We start from the raw sequence: 21249 nt of genomic DNA on the forward strand, positions 1-21249 counted from the left end.
AACTTAACTCCAGTGCCTTATGGTGCGGTAAGTTAAAGTGCTGGCTCAACTTACCCCACAGCATTTGGCTCACTTAGCACCCCATAGCTGGCATTTTGGAAAAAACTAGCTTGCTTACCAATACAGGCTAATATTTAGCTAAATGATTCACATGGTTTTATATGTTGCTAAATCAACTATACGTATCATAAATATTTTTAGACCTGGATAAATTTGTTTTTATGTAACAGTCATTACATCTGTTATGCTAAATTTTTCCTCCCATGTGTTTCTCATTTTCACAGTCTGGCAGAAATAATGTGTGATTCCAAAATACATGGTCACATGACAATAAAGTGTACAGTTGCCAAGATACAGGGGGTAGGTCAGCTTACCCACTGGCTCAAGTTACCCCACTCGCCCCTACAGAAACTAAGAATAAATTGGAACTTATGAACACAAAAATGAACATTTGCTGAAAATTCTCAGGGCATTCAAAATGTAGATGAATTTGTTTCTTCATCAGATTTGGACAAATTTAGCATCACATCACTAGCTCACCAGTGGATCCTCTGCAGTGAATGGGTGCCATCAAAGTGAGAGTCCAAACAGCTGATAAAAGCATGACAATAATCCATAAGTAATCCAAGGCCCTCTAGTCCATCAGTTAACATCTATCAGCTGTTTGGACTCTCATTTTGACGGCACCCATTCACTGCAGAGGATCCACTGGATGCACAAATGATGCAATGCTACATTTCTCCAGCTGTGATCATATCTGACTCATCACTGATCACTGAATTTCCACAGATATCAACAGCATATTCCTCCTAAATCTCTCTCTCCGATTTCTCCTCAGTTCGTTCCTTTCCGAGACTACATCGATCGCAGAGGGAACCATATCCTCAGCATGGCCCGTCTTGCCAAAGACGTTCTAGCAGAAATCCCAGATCAGTTCCTCCAGTATGTGAGGAGCAGAGGCATCAAACCTCAGCACTCATCCCACTCCACTTCCTCCAAACCTCCGTCGACACTCATCCACCCCGTCCACCCGCTGCAGACGCAGATCTGAGCCATCGCACAAACCGTACGTCTTCTCTTCGGTTCACTGTCACTCTCAGGATCACACATGGCCTGTCTGAGTGAAACGCTGCCCTTCTACACGCTGTCTTTCAGTATGTAGGGTGATGTTAGGGAGCTTTACGCACGGCGCTGTCCTTCCTCAGGCACGCTGAGGTTTCAGTAGGCATTTCAGACTGTTTTAAAGTATCGAGTGGCCTCTTCAGTCAGTCAAACATCAGATATGAGTTCACAGTCTCTGTCTCACATACTATCTCCTGTTCTCATGTCTGACGAACTTCTGCAGACGTTTACAATTGTACTGTTTTTTACAAATGGATGTTTTTTTGTACCTCATGAAAGCTGCTTAACAATGAAACGTACTCATTTTATTACATGACGTTGTAAATAGCGCGAGTGCGATTTTAGAAAAAGCATGATTCCAACCTCAGTAGAAACGTGAGAGAAACTTTCACGCAGATGTGCGAGGCCTTGGTTTTCATTTAATTGTACAGTGTTCGCTTGAAATTATTTTACTATCTCAGTATTCAGTATTCTTGGTCATTTGACTGCCTCAAACTGTAAAGAATTTGTGCTTAGCTTTCATGGCATTAGCACAGCACAGAAATTGAACAGGAAAAGCCTTACACTCCGTTCAAGGGACAGTTCACCCAAAATGAAAAATTTGCCATTATTTATATATCCTAAAGTCATTTCAAACACTTATGATTCAGATTTGTAAACTATCATTATTACACATTTTACCAGTGATCTCAAATTCTAAATTTGATTAAATGCTATATTACACAAATTGAATTACGTAATTTATAATTACGAAAAGAGAAACATAAATTTAACAGACTTTATAAATCTAAAATAAAAATAACCATTTGAGAACGTTCAAATTAACAATTAGGGAACATTTTGTATAAATTCTCATTCGGTTGTCACAAGAAAAACAATTTTATGTTAGGTAAATAAAATCTACAAAAATTATTTTCATTAGATCAACACAAAAACTTGAATTATGTTTATGGTTATTAAAAATAACTCTTCTTATTCTTAGAATGTTAGAATTGGTTCCCAAATAAATAACCATATCCTTACACTTTACCTCTTTTCCTCACAAAGTTTCAGAAGATTTGCATTGGCAGTATAAAAGTATTTACTTTCCTTGTATGGAAAAGAGCAGCATGAACTTTGTGCTAAATGTCTCTTCTTCTTTTTTTTTCACTGAAAAAAGAACAAATGGGTTTGTCATGATATGAGACTGAGTAAATGTCAGAATTTTCATTTTTGGATGAACTGTTCCTGTACAGACAGAACTGTAGCTGCTCTCTATGTCTATATCCAAGCACAGAAATGCAAGCACAGCCTCATACAGAAGTAGCATATGCTTTGAAGCATGCACCACACAAATGGTGTGTTTTGTTTGCGTTTGTAATCATTAGTCTTAATTGCATGCAGTTTGAGGTACATGCTGTTATTCTGGGTTCAGAGCAATGAGATTTGTTCTTTGGGTCATTCTACAATTATGGTGGCAGATACTTTTGCCTTTCAACAACAAAATGTCAATACATATACTTTTCCTTGAGATCAGTGGTTCTAAACTCCGGCCCTCAGGGCCCTCTGCTTTGCACATTTTGTATGTTTCTGAATCTGACACACTCAGTTCAGTTCATGGATCTTTCTCCTAATGAGCTGATGATCTGAATCAGGTGCGTTAAATGAGGGAGACATTCAAAATGTGCAGAGCAGAGGGCCCAGAGGACTGAAGTTGAGAACCACTGCTTTATAAAATTAAATTTTACTGTAAAATTCTGTTTTAACATAGTCAAGTGGTTTTATTCTGTTGTGCATTTTAGATATATTAATCAATCTGTAATGCATTTTGTAAATAACCATGAAATTTGTCAGTGGCATTACTGTCAGTGATTTTAATGGTTCCTATTACCTTTACCTGAAAATGAAAATTTGCTGAAAACGTACTCACTTTCAGGCCATCCAAGATGTAGATGAGTTTGCTTCTTCATCAGATTTGGAGAAATGCAGCACTACAACACCACTCTGGAGGGAATGGGTGCCGTCAAAACAGTGAATCAAAACATCACAATAATCCACAAGTAATCTACACTACTCCAGTCCATCAACTGACTTATTTTGTAAAGAAAAAAGATGGGTGTTTGTAAGAAACATATCCATCATAAAGATATTTGAATAAAAAAAAAAAAAACACTTTGTCCAAAATTTCAATCCATGATGGAGGAATAATGCTTCCTCCACTGAAAAAGTCCATTTCCTGTTTTCCTCTCACATCAAAATCCACCAACATATTTGTTTAAAGTTGTTTTGGACCATTTACACTTGTAGACGATGTTTGATCTGTGCAGTGATTCAGACGAGACAACATTTGCACTAGACAAAGCAATCTTTTGAATGGAGGACTCATATTTTAGCCTGAACCAACAGTTTGCATCTTAATGATTAATTTATTCCTTACAACCACCCAGCTTTTAGCTTCACAAGATATTAACTGGAGTGGTGTGGATTACTTGTGGATTATTGTGATGTTTTTATCAGATGTTCGGACTTTCATACTGACAGCACCCATTCACTGCAGAGGATGTCAGTCAGTTTTCATCAGAATTTTGTTTTTGGACTATTACTTTAGCATAAAATCACTGAAGACAGAAGAGCAAATCAGCCACTGGTAAAATTTCATCTTAAATATAAAATAAATATTTAATATCACTCTGAAATGGAAAAAAGAAGACAAATGAAGATTGGATGGTACCCCAGATAGCACACGTACATCTGCAAGATGTCTGTTAAAGATCTCTTGATCTGGAAAGCATCTGCTGTGTACAAACGTCTGGCAGATGTCTGTAAGATGTCAGTTTTACATGCATTCTAAATCATAAACATCTTAAAGACATCTAATAGACGTCTATTTGACATCTGATAGGAAACATCCAATAGACGTCTTGCAGATGAGCAAACTACGTCTTGCAGATGTAAATGCTGACGTCAAATAGACATCTCCGAGATGTACGTGTGCTATTAGGGATGTTTAATTCAGAACTGATGAACTGGAAATAACATCACTATTGTAGAATGATTCAGTTAAATTGATTCTTTTCAAAATATCACAAGAATCGTCAAGAACAAAATTAAAGTTTTCAAATTTTTACAATCCAGTGCATCAGAAGTTCTCAACCAAACAATGCTCAGTGACACCCAGTTAAACTGCCTTTAGGAAAAAAAAGGCTACCAACAGCACTTAACGTGTCTCTTGAGATGGCTCCAGTCAGTGTCAAGAGCTCAGATGTGCTGCTCCTGCTCCAAACCCTTCATATTTCAGCAAGAAAAAACACAAGCAAGCCTTTACCCCAGCAACCCCGAGAAAAAATAACTCAAACACAGGCACAGAGCTAAGACTTCATTTATTTAACATGACAGTGTGTCAACGTCAAACTCACACCCACTCACGCTGCATCTATGCTGTATTATCTCTATAAATCATGCAGAAAACATGCATCAAAATTTAACCGTGTATGGGATGGGAGCGCTTCTTCCGTAAGGATTCAGGCATTGTCGCTGCGGTCTTCCTCGTTTATGGTCAAATTAAACTGAGCGTTATTACAAACTGAACCACTTCTGTAGATTATTTGTACATTGACTATGATAATTCATGAATGAGAAAAATTGCAGCTAAAAAACTTGAGATGAACGCTTCTTGTTGGTTTTAAAACAAAGTATTTTGACTGCATGGCTAATGAATTGTTTACAAATATCAGATATTGTGCATTTAATCTCAGGTGTGATTACCCTTATTTGTGAAAGTGGTGACAGGTGCCAGTTTGCTTAGTTAGGACCAGTTTACCTGCTCATTACACCTCAAAGGGTTAGAGGTTGTGTTCGTCGGGTGTAGGTTGTTTAATGTTTTTTTTGTTGTTGTTTTTTTTCTTTAGTACAGCACTGGTTGGACGGCATGAATTTTAGTCCTGAATCATTTTTGCTGAGAATCTTTTAAGATGAATTTAGGTGGACTAATAGAAGTCCCGTATCATATAAACACAGATATTGTTTATATACCTTTGTTATTTATAAATTCACAGTTTAATATTGCCTGCATCATGTTTGCATGAGCAGTATTTTAAATGAAATATGAAACTTATTTCATAGATTGTTTGTTTTAGAAATGACGTTTGCCTTAATAGAGCATTTATTTATGTTATGCCAAATTTACTATATTTAATTGTCGCATTTTTCATTTATTACTTTTTTGAAACACTTTCCTTGTGCAGTTACTCCAGTATAAAAAGGTTTTGTGATTGAGATGCATGCAGGTGCTGTTAAATCAGTGTAGTCTGGCATTAAATGCACTCACAAATAAATCAAGTGTAGCACTTATCAATGCAAGAACATAGTTATTTAAAAAATGTTGATTATTGTGATGTTTTGATTATTGGCAATGCAATATCCACAACAAAAAGGCCCAAATTTTGACCAAAGTCCAATTTTATAATTGTTTCCATATGAGAAACTGTGTGGAGAATGGTTTGTTATGACCAACCAGAGAAAGACTCGGTGAACTCTGAATATCAGTACAACAAATTTTCACGTTATATGAAGAAAGATGTGCTGTAATAATTAAAGTGACTATTAATGAAATGATTCCCCTTTCTTATTTTATAAATAAACATTTCAATGAAACACTTGGTGATGCTGTGTCATTTTTCTGTGTATTGAGTCTACACTCTTAAAAATAAAGGTGCTTTAAAAGGTTCTTCACAGCGATGCTATAGAAGAACCATTTTTGGTTCCACAAAGAGCCATTCAGTCAAAGGTTCTTTAAAGAACCATCTCTTTCTTACCTTTTAAAAATTAGAAGAACCGTCTTTGGCCACAAAGAACCTTTTGTGAAACAGAATGGTTCTTCAGATGTTAAAGGTTCTTTATGGAACTATTTAAACAAAAAACAAAACAAAACAAACAAAAAAAGTTATTCTATGGCATCGTGAAGCACCTTTATTTTTAAGATTGTAGTAAGTTACATTCTTCATTCACAGTTTTACATCATCACTAGACAATGTCAATATTAGTTAAAAAAAAAGAACAGACAACATGTGAAATAAACAAAATCAGGTATGACGTAGCCTGACACAGGAATTATGATCAAATTTCCACTAGAATATCTTTATTTCATGCAGTCAACCTCATTAAGATCCTGTACTGCCCTCTACTGTTCTTACACAGACTTAAATCATTGTTGTGAATTATTTTATTATTATTTTGAAAAAACTTAAAACGGAAGATGCTTCAGTCTACACAATTATTCATAAAACTACAAAAGGAATGTATGTGAAGACAAACTTTGATGATGAGTTGACAAATCCTTGTCAAGTCTTATATGTTTTATAATACTTTTGTTGACTAATAAGTGGCTGAACTCAACATTTTAAAAGTTTGAAAAGATGTTGACCTTACTTTATGGTTATTAAGGTGTTTCGAGTCATTTCAAGGCAAAGGATTAGAAACTTTGGTTAGAATTTTTGCTAGGCGGTAGTGGCTGGTTTCTAAGTGAAAATATAGTTGATAAAGTCAGATGTTTAGGATTTTATAAGAGGTAGTAGTTTACAGTAAATACTGTGTAAATATTCACATTTTGCCAACTCAACATCTTTAGCAGCTGCCAATACCAAAATGTTGGAACTGTAATAATATCAATCAAATCTACTATAAATTTGTCTGTATACAATAAATGTAATGCAATAAAGAAAAGTTTTTACAATGCAGCAGATTTGGATCTATATTTACATAACACCTCTTCAAACACCTGTGACTGGGCTGACTTACAAACCTGCCATTCCTCATAGTTTCCCTTGTACCTCAGTTACAAATATTTTTTGACATACTGTTCCTGCTCAAGAATGAAACTATGCATGATTCATTCTGTACCCATGATTCCATGTCACGCACATGCTGCATATTCCATACAGATGTTCCAGGCCACTTTCCAAGCAGTAGTTTCCATGATGTCCTTTTCTTGTTGGTTTGAATAATTAAGATGATGAACAACTCTGAGATCTGAAGTCACACTTACACCAGTGATCTAATATATAGCTCTCTTTCAGGTCTGCTTGACTAAATTGGAGTAACATGGCTGGGCACAAACTTTTCCAACTCACTCAAGGCACTCAATGAGCTAATAATGTAGTCACATATGTTCTTAGAAGCATACGCATGTGTCTTTTGTTTTTGGTTTTTTTGATTTTGTTGAACTTTCAAGTAGAGCATCCTGATTGTGGGAGTCATCCATAGGTGCCTGATCTTCCGATATTATTCCATCCATAAATCTGTGAGGTGGACATTTAAATCAGCCATTTGTACTGAGATATATGTATGGTAATATAAATATTAATCTAAATCTCAAGAATTTGTCAGGGTCCAACCAAAAGTTATAAAAAAAAAAAGAAATGTTAAGTATACTGCATAAGAAAATAAAATCTAATCTTTTTCATTGCAATATTTTGCATTGTGAAATTATTTCCATGACAATTAAGCACATTCTACTTATTTCTCATGATTGTAATGCAATTACATTCCATTCTCATTACTACAATGAATATCTTCAAATTTACACTTCTGTCTTGTTGTTTTGGGGTGAATTATGGGCCAAACATTTTCTTAAGATTCACCTGAACACTGTGGCAAACAACCAAAAAATATACCAAATGATAACCCAATCCTCACTTATTATTTAAGTAATAACATCTAATTTTTAAACAAGGTGTAAATTGTTATGGAATATCTTATGGCATAACACAAGGACTATACTATATGTATACTAAGTTTTAAATACTTACTCAAACTCTTCTAATTTACTTTGTGGATCCTTCAGTAGATTTGAGAGCGGCTTCACTCCTGAATCTGTCAGATTATTTCCTCTGAGGTCCAGTGCTTTTAGCTGTGACTGGTTAGAGCTGAGAGCTGATGCCAGAACAGCACACCCATTTGCCGTAAGCCCACAGTATGTTACACTGCAAAGGGTTGTGCAATTATAACAAGATTACTTTAAATGACATTTAAATGATATTTTGTACAAGTAAAAACAGTCAAATGTTCTGTAGAGTACAGATTCATACTTTTTTTTAATATATGGTTTGGTTTGAAATTTAAGTTACAGTTCACAATAGTTTGATTTGTAATGACTAGTTACTAAAAATATTTAGGGCATTTTTATTACCTCAGAGACTTCAGTCCTGACAGAAGATGACATAGTGCCACTGAAAGCTGCTTTAAACCTGAGTCTAGTATTGTATTTGCACTGAGATTCAGCTCTCTCAGACCTGAATGTTCTGGTTTGTTTTCATAACCCATCATCCGACAGCTTTCATGTGTGAGATTGCAATTATTCAGCCTGAGAAAAGCACAAAATATTACAATTATACAATTATAAAACAATTATAAAAAAGCTCCAAATGTCCATCCAGTCTCATTTGTTATTGTGAGATGTACATTACATGATTAAACAAGCTGGAGGTCTGTTACCATAATCTCTCTAGATGCACACGTGGGTCTTCAAAGACAGGGAGCAGATGCTTCACTCCTGAGTCTGTGAGGTTGTTAATGCTGAGGTCCAACTCTCTCATGTGTGATGGGTTTGACTTTAAAGCAGGTGACAATGCAGAACATCCATTGGCTGTAATTTTACAGTCTGATAGACTGAAAATAAAAGAGGCAAATAATCATGAACTAGTGTCATGTGATACTCAGCATGGGACTTTTTTTATATTATTTTAGAATCAGATCAGTCATCTAATGGCATCATGTTATTGCCCCATTAGTTGTTTGTTACTTAGCATATGAACATTGTCTACTTGTGTGATACCTTAATGTCTCAAGCTTGCAGGAAGGACTCTTAAGACCAACACAAAGCAGTTCCACTCCTGAATCCTGAAGGTCATTCAAACTTAAATCTAAATGCTTCAGACTTGTAGATGTGGACTGAAGCGCTTGGGTCAGTGCCGCACAACTTTTCCTGGTAAGTTCACAGGCCATCAACCTAAAAAAAAACTCACTTTAAAATCATAGACTTGATAGAATTTTTATATTGGACATGGTCTGCCCAAATCAATCTACAACTCTACAACTGCTGTGACATCTGCGTCTGACATTTGTTCAAAAACGAAACTCAGTCCCATAGAAATTGATGATGGATTGTCACTGAACATACAACTGCAAAGCAAAAACTACCATAATCATTTTTTTAACAAAGGAAATATTTCTAAGCCTCGTTATACAGTATATATTTTCACCTAAATTACTTGATGTTTATAAGTTTATGAACTTATTAACACCAAGTTGACAAAACTGTTTTAAATAACTATTTGACATAAGATAGTGAAAACAAAATATGATATCATGAAGGTAAAAATGCCTGGAAATAAAATACAAGAAGCAAATATCTCTTAATGGGAAGTTCTTTTCTGGCATTGCTTGTTCACAATAGTAATGAATTCATCATTCCCCCCTTAATTTATTTGTATTTACATGAAATGATTATGAATTAGACTCTAATAAACTCTAATTTATCACTGGCTTTTTCCCCCAGTTGTGTTAGGTAATTAAAGGTTTATGCAAACAAGAAACAGTAAGTACATTGAAAAAACAGTAAGTAAATAAAAAATAAATTATAAATCTTATATATTTTAGTGCCCACTTATTACATACAGTTTTAGTGTAATATATTACCTTAGTGTTTTCAGTTTACAGTTTGTATCTGTTAGCACATCAGAAAGCATTTTCACGCCTGTATCATGAGGCTTGTTGTGCGTCAAATCTAGTTCAATTAGGTGAGCTGGGTTTGATCTCAAAGCCGAGGCCAAAGAAGCACAGCCATTTTCACTGATGCTGCAATTGAAAAGTCTACAACCAAGAAAGAAAGAAAAATCACAAATGAAATGTGTTAGTTGTTTCTTCTATATAGCAATGTGATTCACTAGAGTTTCCTGTGTCTCAATGATTCTTCTTTAAAAAAGAAAATAATTATCCCAATATTTTCTCAACACTGTCTCAAGAAAAGTCTGTAAAGGATTTGTTGGACTGAAGGCTTGAAAAACTATTTTTACTCTGGCCAGGCTTTGTTGCAAGGAAGCATAACATGTGTCTTAAAAAATATACATTTATTTATAATCAAATTCATTAGATACTTGGAATTTGGCCATTTTTTGGCACTGCATATTTTTTTCAACAATCCATATCATGGGATTACAGTCTACTTCCTACCTCAGAATCTCTAGTTTACACTGAGGATTCCCCAATCCAGCAGCCAGTTGTTTTATTCCAGAATCCTGAAGATTATTGGAAGTCAAATCCAGTTCTCTCAGACATGAGACATTTGAACTTAGTACAGAGGACAGGCCTGAGCAGCCTTTATCTGTCACATTACAACACCTCAAACTAAAGGAAAAAAAGAAAGCAGGTTAAGTTGGTACTTCTTGGAATATGCTGACTAAGCATTCACATCTGTGTTTGCATACTTGGGTAGAGTACATTTCTGGCCTAAGAAAACCAGTGAGATACATACATAACTGATCGGGATGCTTTGATGACTGGCAGCAATCTCAACAATCCCTCATTTGAGGTCATGCTCGGATGAATTAACTTTGACAAGTCAAACACATCCAGTTCTTCAGCAGATGTCAGCAATATGTAAGCCAAAGCAGAAAAGTGTGAAGGAGACAGCTTTCCACAAGTAAAACCATGTGAATTAATGAAGTCCTGCACTCTCTCAACCAGAGAATCATCTTTCAGTTCACTCAGGCAATGGAAAAGACTTATTGCCTTCTCCGCTGAAGAGTGGTCTCTGATTTTTTCCTTGACGTATTGAATTGTTTTCATGCTGCTTTCAGTATCACTCCACACCTCAGTCAGGAGTCCCTGAAGGAGTGTCTGGTTGGACTCAAGGGACAATCCCAACAAGAAGCGAAGGAAAAGGTCCAAATGTCCATTGTCGCTTGCTAAAGCATTATCCACCGCACACTTCAGAAATTCATGCATTGACGTCTTTTTGAAAGTATTTACGATTTTAGCATTTGTCGTCTGCCTGAGGACATTTCGTTTATGGTTAACAAACGCAAGAAATGCATACAACGCAGCCAAAAACTCCTGTATACTTGCATGTATAAAGCTAAAGACCCTCTCCTGTAGCAGTCCTGCCTCTTCTCTGAAGATTTGGGTACAAACTCCTGAATACACTGATGCAACGTCAAGTTCAATGCCACATTCCCTCAAATCGTCTTCATAAAACAATAAATTACCCTTTTCAAGCTGTTGAAATGCCAGCTTTCCAAGCAGCAATATGGTCTGGTTATGCCACTTTAAACCGGCTTCAGAATTCCCATCATATTTGTGACTTCCTTGCTTGATCTGGAACATCAGGAAGTGTGTGTACATTTGCGTGAGGGTCTTGGGAATTTCACCACTTTCCAAATCAAAAAACATTCTTTCGAGAACTGTAGCTGATATCCAACAGAACACTGGGATGTGGCACATGATGTGAAGGACCTTTGAAGACTTCAAGTGTGAGATTATTGTGGAGAACAAGTCTGGATCTCTTATTTTTTTCTTGAAGTATTCTTCCTTGTGGGAGTCATTAAAACCTTGTACCTCAGTCACACGGTCAATGAAGTCAGGTGGTATTTGACCTGCTGCAGCTGGTCGTGAGGTTATCCAGACTAAAGCAGAAGGAAGCAAGTTCTTGCAGATGAGGTTTGTCAGTAGGACACCGACTGAAACTGATTCTGTCACACTGGAGCAGCTCCTGCTGTTTTGAAAATCCAGAGGAAACCGACATTCATCAAGTCCATCAAAGATGAAGACTACCTTGTATTTGTCGGAGCGTAACACCTCTGGATCTATTTTTAGATTGAAGAAGCACTCAAGAATGTTTATCAGACTAATTTTCTTTTTTTTAAATGCATTCATTTCTCGAAAAGGGAGTGGAAATATCATGTGGATGTCCTGGTTGGCTCTGTCCTCAACCCAGTCCAGTGTGAACTTTTGCACAGACACTGTTTTCCCAATGCCAGCGATTCCTTTGGTTAGCACAGTTCGGATTTGTTTAGCAGAACCGGGAGAAGTGTTAAAGATATCATTAGCCTTGATTGGTGTGTCCCATGTGGCTGGATGTTTATATGCTGTCTCGATCTGTCTGATTTCATGTTCACCGGTGTGCTCACTGCTTCCACTATCAGTGATGTAGAGCTCCGTATAGATATTGTTAAGCAGAGAGGGGCCGCTGTGTTCTTCATTCCCCTCAAATATACACTGGCACCTGTTCCTCAACATCCTCTTATACTGACATGTCCCGATCAGATCCTCTGTGAAGTTTGACATAAGAGGTCGTTAGAATGAAAAACGCTTGGATCTTGTTAGATAAATTTATATGACACTATTGAAATTAATACCATTTAGAACATTTGACCTTGATTGCTTCTGCTGAATTCTGAAAGACAAAATACATATGTGAATGAAAATTGTGCATTTAATGTTGCAATATTAGGTTTTGTTACTATTGTTAAACAATTTTTTGTTAAAGGTGAAGTGTGTATTTTTTTCAATATTATAAAAGCTTCTCATATTTTAGCTTAAAAGTGCACATAGCAATTTTTTATGTCATGCTGGCCTATATAGTAGAAATAAATAAATAAACACACTATTGCTACTGGAGTCTCATTTTAGTGCACAACATGTTTATATTTTCATGCACACAATGCACAAGCAGACTGTCTGCTTACATTTTGACATCCAAACCTGACTATTTGAAATTGTCAATTAATACAGTCCTTTCTCTTTTCTTGTCTTTTTAATGAAATCATAATTCAGTTTTTAAGGACACTTCTTGCTCTGTTTGTTTAAGGATCTCAATCAGCCTGACCAGTGGATGTTAGGGTACACAAATTAACCAAAGTTAAAGTTGAGCAAGAAAGAAAGAAAGAAAGGCATTTTTTCTGAAGGCAAATTTAAATATGTAAATGCATTAAATGCATTTGTATGTATATCTCACAGTAACAGACTTTGATGTATATAATTGCTTGTAATTGTTCAACACATTGCTAACATACTTCAGTTCTGTACGAATTGATTCTCTGCTGAAGTAGGGAAGACGACCAATTGACTGCTCACGGTCAACCAACCTAAAATAGAGAAATATTCCAAAAGAAGTTCGTTTTTATAGCATACGTGTTGAAGACAGTATCGGTATGTTTATAAGAGTAATGGTCTATGATCACACTTGTGTTCAGGGGTTTCCTCCTTAAAGGATAACGGGGAAAACATAAACAGTTTCCTCAGAGACACATGACTTGGTCCTGATGAAGCAGTATCATTTGGCTTGTTCAAGCTGGACAATGAAAAACAGGTTAGAACCCCATCATGTACTGTTCATCATTTCAGCCTCCACACCGCTTGAAGATACAGATATGGAAATAAATTTTACAAAAAATATTGTCAGTAAGCAATTGACAATTTAAGAAATTTGAGACTGTTACATAGAAAGAAAGAAAGAAAGAAAGAAAGAAAAGAAAGAAAGAAAGAAAGAAAGAAAGAAAGAAAGAAAGAAAGAAAGAAAGAAAAACCTGCACATAAAGAATTGTGATTGAGAAGATTTTTTTGATTTTTCAACTATTGGTTTGTCTGGCTTCTGAGGAATTTGCAAGTGAGGCAGACAGTAAATGCATTAAGATGATTTGTATGAATCTCATGCCAACAGACTTTAAAGGATATAATTGTTTAAAGGCACAATATGTAAGTTTTCGCCACTAGAAGGCATATATTTAAAACAAACAATGACGCCGTTGTCTTCATCCTCACAGCCGATGCAATCTGACGAGACTTGGGCAGAAATTATGTTTATAGACTAGCTAATGTATTAAAGACTTATTAAGGTCACTGTAGTATAAAGCAGGGTGGGGTAAAAGTCATGGAAGCGAAACGAGCTAATGAAGGATGAGCGCAATACACGGCTTGAAAGCAGCAAAGCTTTTATTATGCCACAGTCGAGTGCTTCCACATTTGCAACTGCAACAATTTTCTGAGAGAAGGGTTGCATTTTCTGACAGAATTGCAAGGGTGCTGATATTTCAGACTCCAAACACCACTGAAAAAAAAGATATGAAAATTAAATTATGCAAAAAATTAGATGTGAGCTAACTATTGTATGGCTTCTGAAGATAATTAAGATAATTAAGCCAGTTTTGTTGCTTGTCATCCCTCAGTTCCAGTTAACACACTCTCGTGTCTATTCATAACTATGTTTTTTTTGTTTGTTTGTTTTTGGTTTTTTTGAACTCATTCAATTATGTTTGTGCAATCTGCTTACATCCCACTACTGAGTGATAGGTTTATGAGTGGACTTTTTTATTAATCAAGTTGTACAGACTAATACAAAAATTACCAAATTGTTAATTATTTATTTAGTTGGTTGCTGTATTCTTTTTTTTTTTTTTTTTTTTTTTTTTTGTATTTAAAAGACCGGCAGTATAAACATTCTTCTTTGGTGTTCCATGGAATAATTATAAATATGTATAAAAAAAACACTCACACGGGTATTTGGCATGATAGCAAGTAAACTATGATAAAAATCTATTCCTATATTCCTTTAATTTTGCAACATTATTTGTCAGTAATGTTAAAGGGGTCATCGGATGCCCATTTTCCACAAGTTGATATGATTCTTTAGGGTCTTAATGAAAAGTCTCTAATATACTTTGATTAAAAATTCTCAATGGTTTTGTAAAACAACACCCTTTTTACCTTGTCAAAATCAGCTCTGCAAAAATCATCTCATTCTAAGGGGTTGTTCCTTTAAATGCAAATGAGCTCTGCTCGTCCCGCCCCTCTCTTGTCTCTGTGGACAGACGGTCTTGTTTACATTAGCCGCATTTAGCCGCGTTTAGCCGCTAAACTTCTTAACTACCATGTTATAAGGAAAGGCGATCGCAAAGATTCATAAAAAACGCTTATACTGACTTCTGCTGTAAGTGAAACTGGATCATGAATGATTCGCGCGAACATAGACGGATATATGTAGATCGGGAGGCGCATTCCCTTCACAAACAAACGTGATCCACTGCATCTTCAGCGGCTCAGATGTCGGGAGTAAATGACGACCACTATGTTCATTATTACATCCAGCAACACAACACAATCGCTCAATCGGAGATATTCTTGTCTAACTTACATCCCTGCTCTGGCATCAAAACATGGAAAGTTACTGGACTGTTACAGCTGATCTGAGGTAAGACGCTCATGTCAATCAACTATTGTTGGAGCGGCCTCTGTCATGTGACGGCACACAGACAGGCATCTGAGAATGACTTGATTTGAAAAAGGGGATATTATTTTTACAGATTAATTAAAAACCACTGCATGGATTTTGATCATTATTGGGTAGATTTGTACATACACTGCCAACACACATTAATGTTCAATCAACATGAAAAAGTGAACTTAGCATCCGATGACCCCTTTAAATAATACATTACTTAATAATATCAAAGTGTAGCTCAGTAGCTTAGTACATGTAGGGTACATAAAAGTAGTTTTATTTGTCTAAGTACAAGGTTTTATTTTTGTTCAATATTTCACCCTGTTTTGTCCCAGGAAGTCATGGAAGCGAAACGAGCTAATGAAGGACGAGTGCAATACTCTGCAATACACTGCTCGAGCGCTTCCGCTTCTTCCGGTCATGCAGAAGTTGGAAAAAGCAGCGCTGTTATAACATACTAGATACATTTGAGTGAGTTGGAAGTTCTGTTATAATGCTGTCTAATAAAATGCATTACATGTTAAAGTGTCTTTGGAGTTTCCACGTTTTTTACAAAATAAAACCATAAAATCAATGGTGCATGATGTCAATGGCAGGCGATGCAAAGCTTTTTTCTCAGGATTTAAACATTATTTGAAACATTTGGGATAATGTGGGTACACAAGTCAGCAAAATATATAACAGTATTCTAGTGGTTTTTGGACATTTAAATAAAAAAATCTTAGATATTGTGTCTCAATGTATTGCTAACATACTTCAGTTCTGTACGGATGGATTCTCTGCTGAAGTCGCAAAGAAGACCAATCGACTGCTCACGGTCAGCCAACCTAAAATGAAGAATTATTCCAAAAGAAGTAAGTTTTAATAACATACTTGTTTGAGGCAGTATATGTTTATAAGATGATGGTCTGTGATCTCACTTGTGTTCAGGTGACTGATTCCCCAGAGACACATGACTTGGTCCTGGTGAAGAAGGTTCATTTGGCTTGTTCAAGCTATAAATAAATAAATAAATTAAATAAATAAATACATACATACATACATACATACATTACATACGGTCATGGTCAAAAATATTGACACCCTTGCAATTCTGTCAAAAAATGCAACACTTAGCTCAGAAAATTGTTCAAATTGAAAATGTTTTGGTATTCATGTGCTTACTGTTTTTGTTTGCACTGCAACAACACAAACAAAAAAAAAAAAAAAGAAGAAAAGTCAAACTTTCACACAGAACTCAAAAATGGACTGAACAATATTATTGGCACCTTGTCAAAATTGTAAGAAATAATTGCTTTTCAAGCATGTGATGCTCCTGCAATTTGTATTTAGACACACCTGTGGCAAATGTTAAAATGGAGAAAAGTTGACTCAACCTTTGTGTTGTGTGTCACACTGAGCATGGAGAAAAGAAAGTGTAAAGATTTGTCTGTGGATGTGAGAGAAAAAAACAATCTCAAGGCTACAAGTCCATCTCCAGAGATCTTAATGTTCCTGTGTCCACTGTGCGCAATATCATAAAGAGGTTTACAGCCCATGGCACTGTAGCTAACCTCACTGGACGTGGATGGAAGAGCAAAATTAATGGAAAATTACAACGAAGGATTGTTCGAATGGTAAATAAAGAACCCTGATTAACTTCCAAACAAATTCAAGCTGATCTGCAGACACAGGGTACAACAGTGTCTCAAAACAGCAGCTGGGAGAAGACATCCAATAATTTTGTCCAGTGCATTTGTTGGGTTTGTATTTGTATTCAAAATTGTATCAGATTTGAATTTTCTTCTCTGTTTTTTTTTTTTTTTTTTTTGTGTGTGTGTTGTTCCAATGCAAAAAAAAAAAAAAAACATGGAAGTACCAAAACATTTGCAACTGCAACAATTTTCTGAGAGAAGGGTTGCATTTTCTGAAAGAACTGCAAGGGTGCTGATATTTCAGACTCCAGACACCACTGAAAATACAGATATGAAAATTAAATTATGCAAAAAATTAAATGTGAGCTAACTATTGCATGGCTTCTGAAGATAATTAAGATAATTACGCCAGTTTTGGTGCTTGTCATCCCTCAGTTCCTGTCAACACACTCTCGTGTCTATTCATAACTATGTTTGTGCAATCTGCTTACACCCCACTACTAAGTGATAGGTTTATGAGTGGACCTTTTTTATTAATCAAGTTGTACAGACTAATACAAAATCACCAAAATTTTGGTATTTAAAAGACCTGCAGTATAAACATTCTTCTTTGGTGTTCCATGGAATAATTATATTTATATTAAAAAACACTCACACGGGTATTTGGCATGATAGCAAGTAAACTATGATAAAAATCTATTCCCATATTCCTTTAATTTTGCAACATTATTTGTCAGTAATGTTAAATAATACATTATTGACAAGGAGTGTTGCAAGGAATGCCCACTGACTGTTCACTTTTTAATGACACACCCCTGGGCATAGATAAGTCCTCACGATTAACCAACCTAAAATGAAGAAATGTTTTAACTGGGATAATATTTCATTAAAAAATACTTGTTTGTGGCAACATTCACATGTGTATCAGCCCTAAATGATCTCACCTGTGTTGAGAGGTTTTCTCTTTTAGGGTTAACTGAGGACACATAGCACTGATTCTTGAGACATGGGACAAAACAAGTCCAGCAACTGTAACTGCTATAGGTTTAAAAATGAAAATACTTTCAATTGTAAATGTTATAAGGGATTAATAACAGAATGTATTTAACACAATTATTATATGTATATTATAAGTCTATGACGTTTTTGTCTTCTCACTACATCTAAAACAGTGTGTCCACAGAGAAGGGTTCAATCATTCAAATGCTATAAAATTGATAAAAAGGTTTTTTTAATGAAAAGAGCTTGTTTTATAAGATACACTTAATAATATCAAAGTGTAGCTCAGTAGCTTAGTACATGTAGGGTACATAAATGTAGTTTTATTTGTCTAAGTACAAGGTTTTATTTTTGTTCAATATTTCACCCTGTTTTGTCCCACTTCTCAAGAATCAATGATAGACTCATTCCCTAATAACACATACCTCTCTCTCCGTGAAGCAGACTCATTTGGCTTGTTCAGGCTTTAAAAAATAATAATAATTTTTAAAAACTGATTGAGAGCTGTCACAATGTATATATAGTTAAATCAAGTGCAAATGCATTTAAATGAATAAACAGGAAACAGTACAAACCTTAAAACATCCAGTTCAACAGCAGAGTCTCTGTCCTTACTCATTTTAGTGTTTGAATGGCTAGTCATGACTAGTCTACATTAGCATACGGGCAATCAACCAAACATTCTTCAACCTGCAACAAGAGATTCACACTGATGTAAATCAGCAATGAAAGTAAAATGATCAGTGACAGAATTCTGACATGAAGAGGCTTTTTGCATGACAACAAATGATTTTAAGAATTGTTTGTTTTTACATGCGGATTCTAAAAGGTTGGGTCATTCTTTCAAATTAAATGTGTTTTGAACTTTGAAACATTTGTAAAATGACACTTTGTTTTGTAAATGCATTTACACAAACTCATATACAAACTTATATATAATATAAATGTATTATATGACAAACTTGCACAGGACTTGCACAACATTTCTATTCTGTTATCTTGTCTGTAACTTATTGACATTTTTGTGATGCCTGACTGAATGATAAATATATACATAATATAAGTCTACCTATTTTCTGAAAAAAAAAAGTGAAAAATCATACAAATTGCAATAGTAAATTGCTAAATAAAATGTTTAATGATGCACACTTGAGTGACATAAAGTTAAATCTAAATCTAAAAAATCTAATTGGTTTGCGACATTTATGTACAAAAGTATTCAACCCCTAAAAATGAAAATTTGCAGACAGTTTTTTACTCCTTATAACCTCCAATTACTGCCACATACCTCATGTGCAACAGTTTCCAGATCACTGATAATCTATGGTTTTCACATTGTCACTGTTTCTTCAAATTACACCGCTCAGAACATTATATGACTGATCCCTGAACCAAGACTCACTGTATCTAAATATATACTGTATGGGATGATTATTCTGCAGGAATGTACAATGATCATCAAATGTCAATCTGTGCACAAAAGGTATCACGATTTTTGCCTGATCATTTTCCTTCCTTCATCAAGTCATCTTACAAGTCTTCAGTAGTATATCAAGGTTTTTTTTTTTTTTTTCTAAGTTGCTCTGATCAAACATTTTATTCCCCTTGATAATACTGTGCTTTTCTTCAATGCCCTCAAAGTTTTACGGGTACACCACATTTTGAACCTGTTAATGCTTCCAGCTGCGTCTACAAGAACTTTCAGTGTCTTCTTGTAGCCATAGGCTATTTCTTTTATAGCTTTGGTGAGAGCTCTTTTGACTTTACACATGCATGGGCTAAATTCATGTATGTGTAACAGCTCAAGCAAATTAAGTTTTGTTGTAGTTTCCAAAAGCTTAATTGCATTTTAACACAATTTTGTGCACTACCATAGAAATCAGTGATTTGAATAGGGTTGAATAACTATGACAAAGCTGAAAAATCCTGTTGACGTTATCACTTTTAATATACCACTGAACCATTGTAGCAAAAAGACAAAACAAAACAACAACAACAACAACAAAAAGATCTTCAGAAAAGCTTACATTTGTAAAATATTGCAGTCTCTGAAAGTTTGAATTATTTGGAATGATAAAACATAATTTTGTGTAATCATTACATTTTAAAATACAGTTTAGTGATTAGTTATTACAGGTCTGCAAGACTCACATGAATACATTACATAACTACAGTATGTTACATTAAATGCATAAAAGTATAAACGTTTCACATAAAATGTCAATTGTATTTTTTTACTTACCTCAAAATTCTGATTTCTGCTTACGTATGAAAATGAAAACACTGTACCTCCAGGAAGATAAACATTTCTCTGCTTTCCAACTGTTTGTGAGTATTATTTTTCATTTCCTTTTCTTATATAAAATGGAATGCAGCTCTGCCACATTCTGCAACATGAACCGTACTTTTTTTTTTTTTTAAAGGAACAGCACACAGTAAAGGAGAATTAGACACAAAAATGGCATACGGAGACAAGTAAACATAGGCAAGGAGTTTGCTTGTCAAAAGAAAGATGCATTATATTTCTTACAGTTCATAATTGGCAAACAACAACAATAATTAATTAATAATAAAAACTTCATTAATATATCTATTAGAATATTTATAAAAAATATTTAAATACTTATAAACTCAGTCTAAGGTATAATGATGGTAGATAATTGAAATAATTTGCCTATGTACACTGTAAAAAATAAAAAAAACAATTTGTTGAGTCAGCTTAAAATAATGTTACCCTGCTGCCTTAAAATTTTAAGTTCTGTCAACTAAAATACGTTTATTCAACTTGAAATGTTAAGTTGTACTAAGTAACAACTTAGATATTTGTGTTTGCTAAACTTAACAGATGGGTACGTAACCCAGCTGCTTTAAAATTTTAAGTTGATTCAACTCAAATATCTAAGATGTCACTTAGTATAATTTAACATTTCAAGGTGAATAAACTTTTTTTGAGTTGACTGAACTTAAAATTTTAAGGCAGCCTGGTTACAAATTATTTTAAGTTGACTCAACAAATGTTTTTTACAGTGTAGTAGTAATAATAATAATAATAATAATAATAATAATAATAATAATAATTGATAAGTAAACTTGTATTAATATTTTATTGCTTGTTGTATTCCTTATTTGTGACCCTGGACCATAAAACCAGTCTTAAGTAGCACGGGTATATTTGTAGCAAATGCCAGCAATACATTTTATGGGTCAAATTGATAGATTTTATGCCAAAAATTGTTAAGATAT

At 34.8% G+C, this 21249-nt stretch overlaps 2 protein-coding genes across 8 annotated transcripts in view; one reads left to right on the forward strand and one right to left on the reverse strand.

Annotated features, from left to right (window-relative positions):
* Window positions 1–5487, forward strand: part of cpne8 (copine VIII) — a 58289-nt gene extending 52802 nt beyond the window's left edge. Inside the window, exon 20 of the mRNA XM_051099504.1 lies at window positions 839–5487. Within this exon, the coding sequence (XP_050955461.1) occupies window positions 839–1051 (213 nt within the window). The 3' untranslated portion in view covers window positions 1052–5487. The remainder of the gene's footprint in view (window positions 1–838) is intronic.
* Window positions 5488–5516: 29 nt separating this feature from the next.
* On the reverse strand, window positions 5517–20397 carry LOC127156551 (NACHT, LRR and PYD domains-containing protein 12). Of its 7 annotated transcripts, none has more exons than XM_051099478.1 (16): window positions 20249–20397; window positions 18582–18696; window positions 18432–18470; window positions 16294–16368; window positions 16129–16200; window positions 13340–13447; window positions 13170–13241; window positions 12513–12550; window positions 10631–12425; window positions 10330–10503; window positions 9796–9969; window positions 8933–9106; window positions 8593–8766; window positions 8288–8461; window positions 7908–8081; window positions 5517–7397 (listed from the first exon to the last, which is right to left on the reverse strand). In XM_051099478.1, exons 2-16 carry the CDS (start codon window positions 18647–18649, stop codon window positions 7271–7273), a joined length of 3438 nt encoding a protein of 1145 aa, XP_050955435.1. In that variant the 5' UTR covers window positions 18650–18696; window positions 20249–20397; the 3' UTR covers window positions 5517–7270. The 7 variants fall into 7 exon arrangements, with proteins under 7 accessions (XP_050955435.1, XP_050955436.1, XP_050955437.1 ...); XM_051099479.1 differs by having other exon boundaries at window positions 18582–18715; window positions 20249–20316; XM_051099480.1 differs by lacking the exon at window positions 18432–18470.
* Between the last annotated feature and the right edge of the window lie 852 nt (window positions 20398–21249).

This window comes from Labeo rohita, chromosome 25 (assembly GCF_022985175.1).
Source record: "Labeo rohita strain BAU-BD-2019 chromosome 25, IGBB_LRoh.1.0, whole genome shotgun sequence".
Classification (NCBI taxonomy): Eukaryota; Metazoa; Chordata; class Actinopteri; order Cypriniformes; family Cyprinidae; genus Labeo; species Labeo rohita.

What these genes read in the sequence shown, in the direction of transcription:
- LOC127156551 (XM_051099478.1), bottom strand. Translation starts at nt 18,649, where the DNA reads ATGACTAGCCATTCAAACACTAAAATGAGTAAGGACAGAGACTCTGCT. An exon ending in GAGGAAACCCCTGAACACAA is followed by an intron (nt 13,242 to 13,339) that starts GTGTGATCATAG and finishes TCTCTATTTTAG; the next exon opens with GTTGGTTGACCGTGAGCAGT. An exon ending in TGTAAACTGAAAACACTAAG is followed by an intron (nt 9,107 to 9,795) that starts GTAATATATTAC and finishes GTTTTTTTTTAG; the next exon opens with GTTGATGGCCTGTGAACTTA.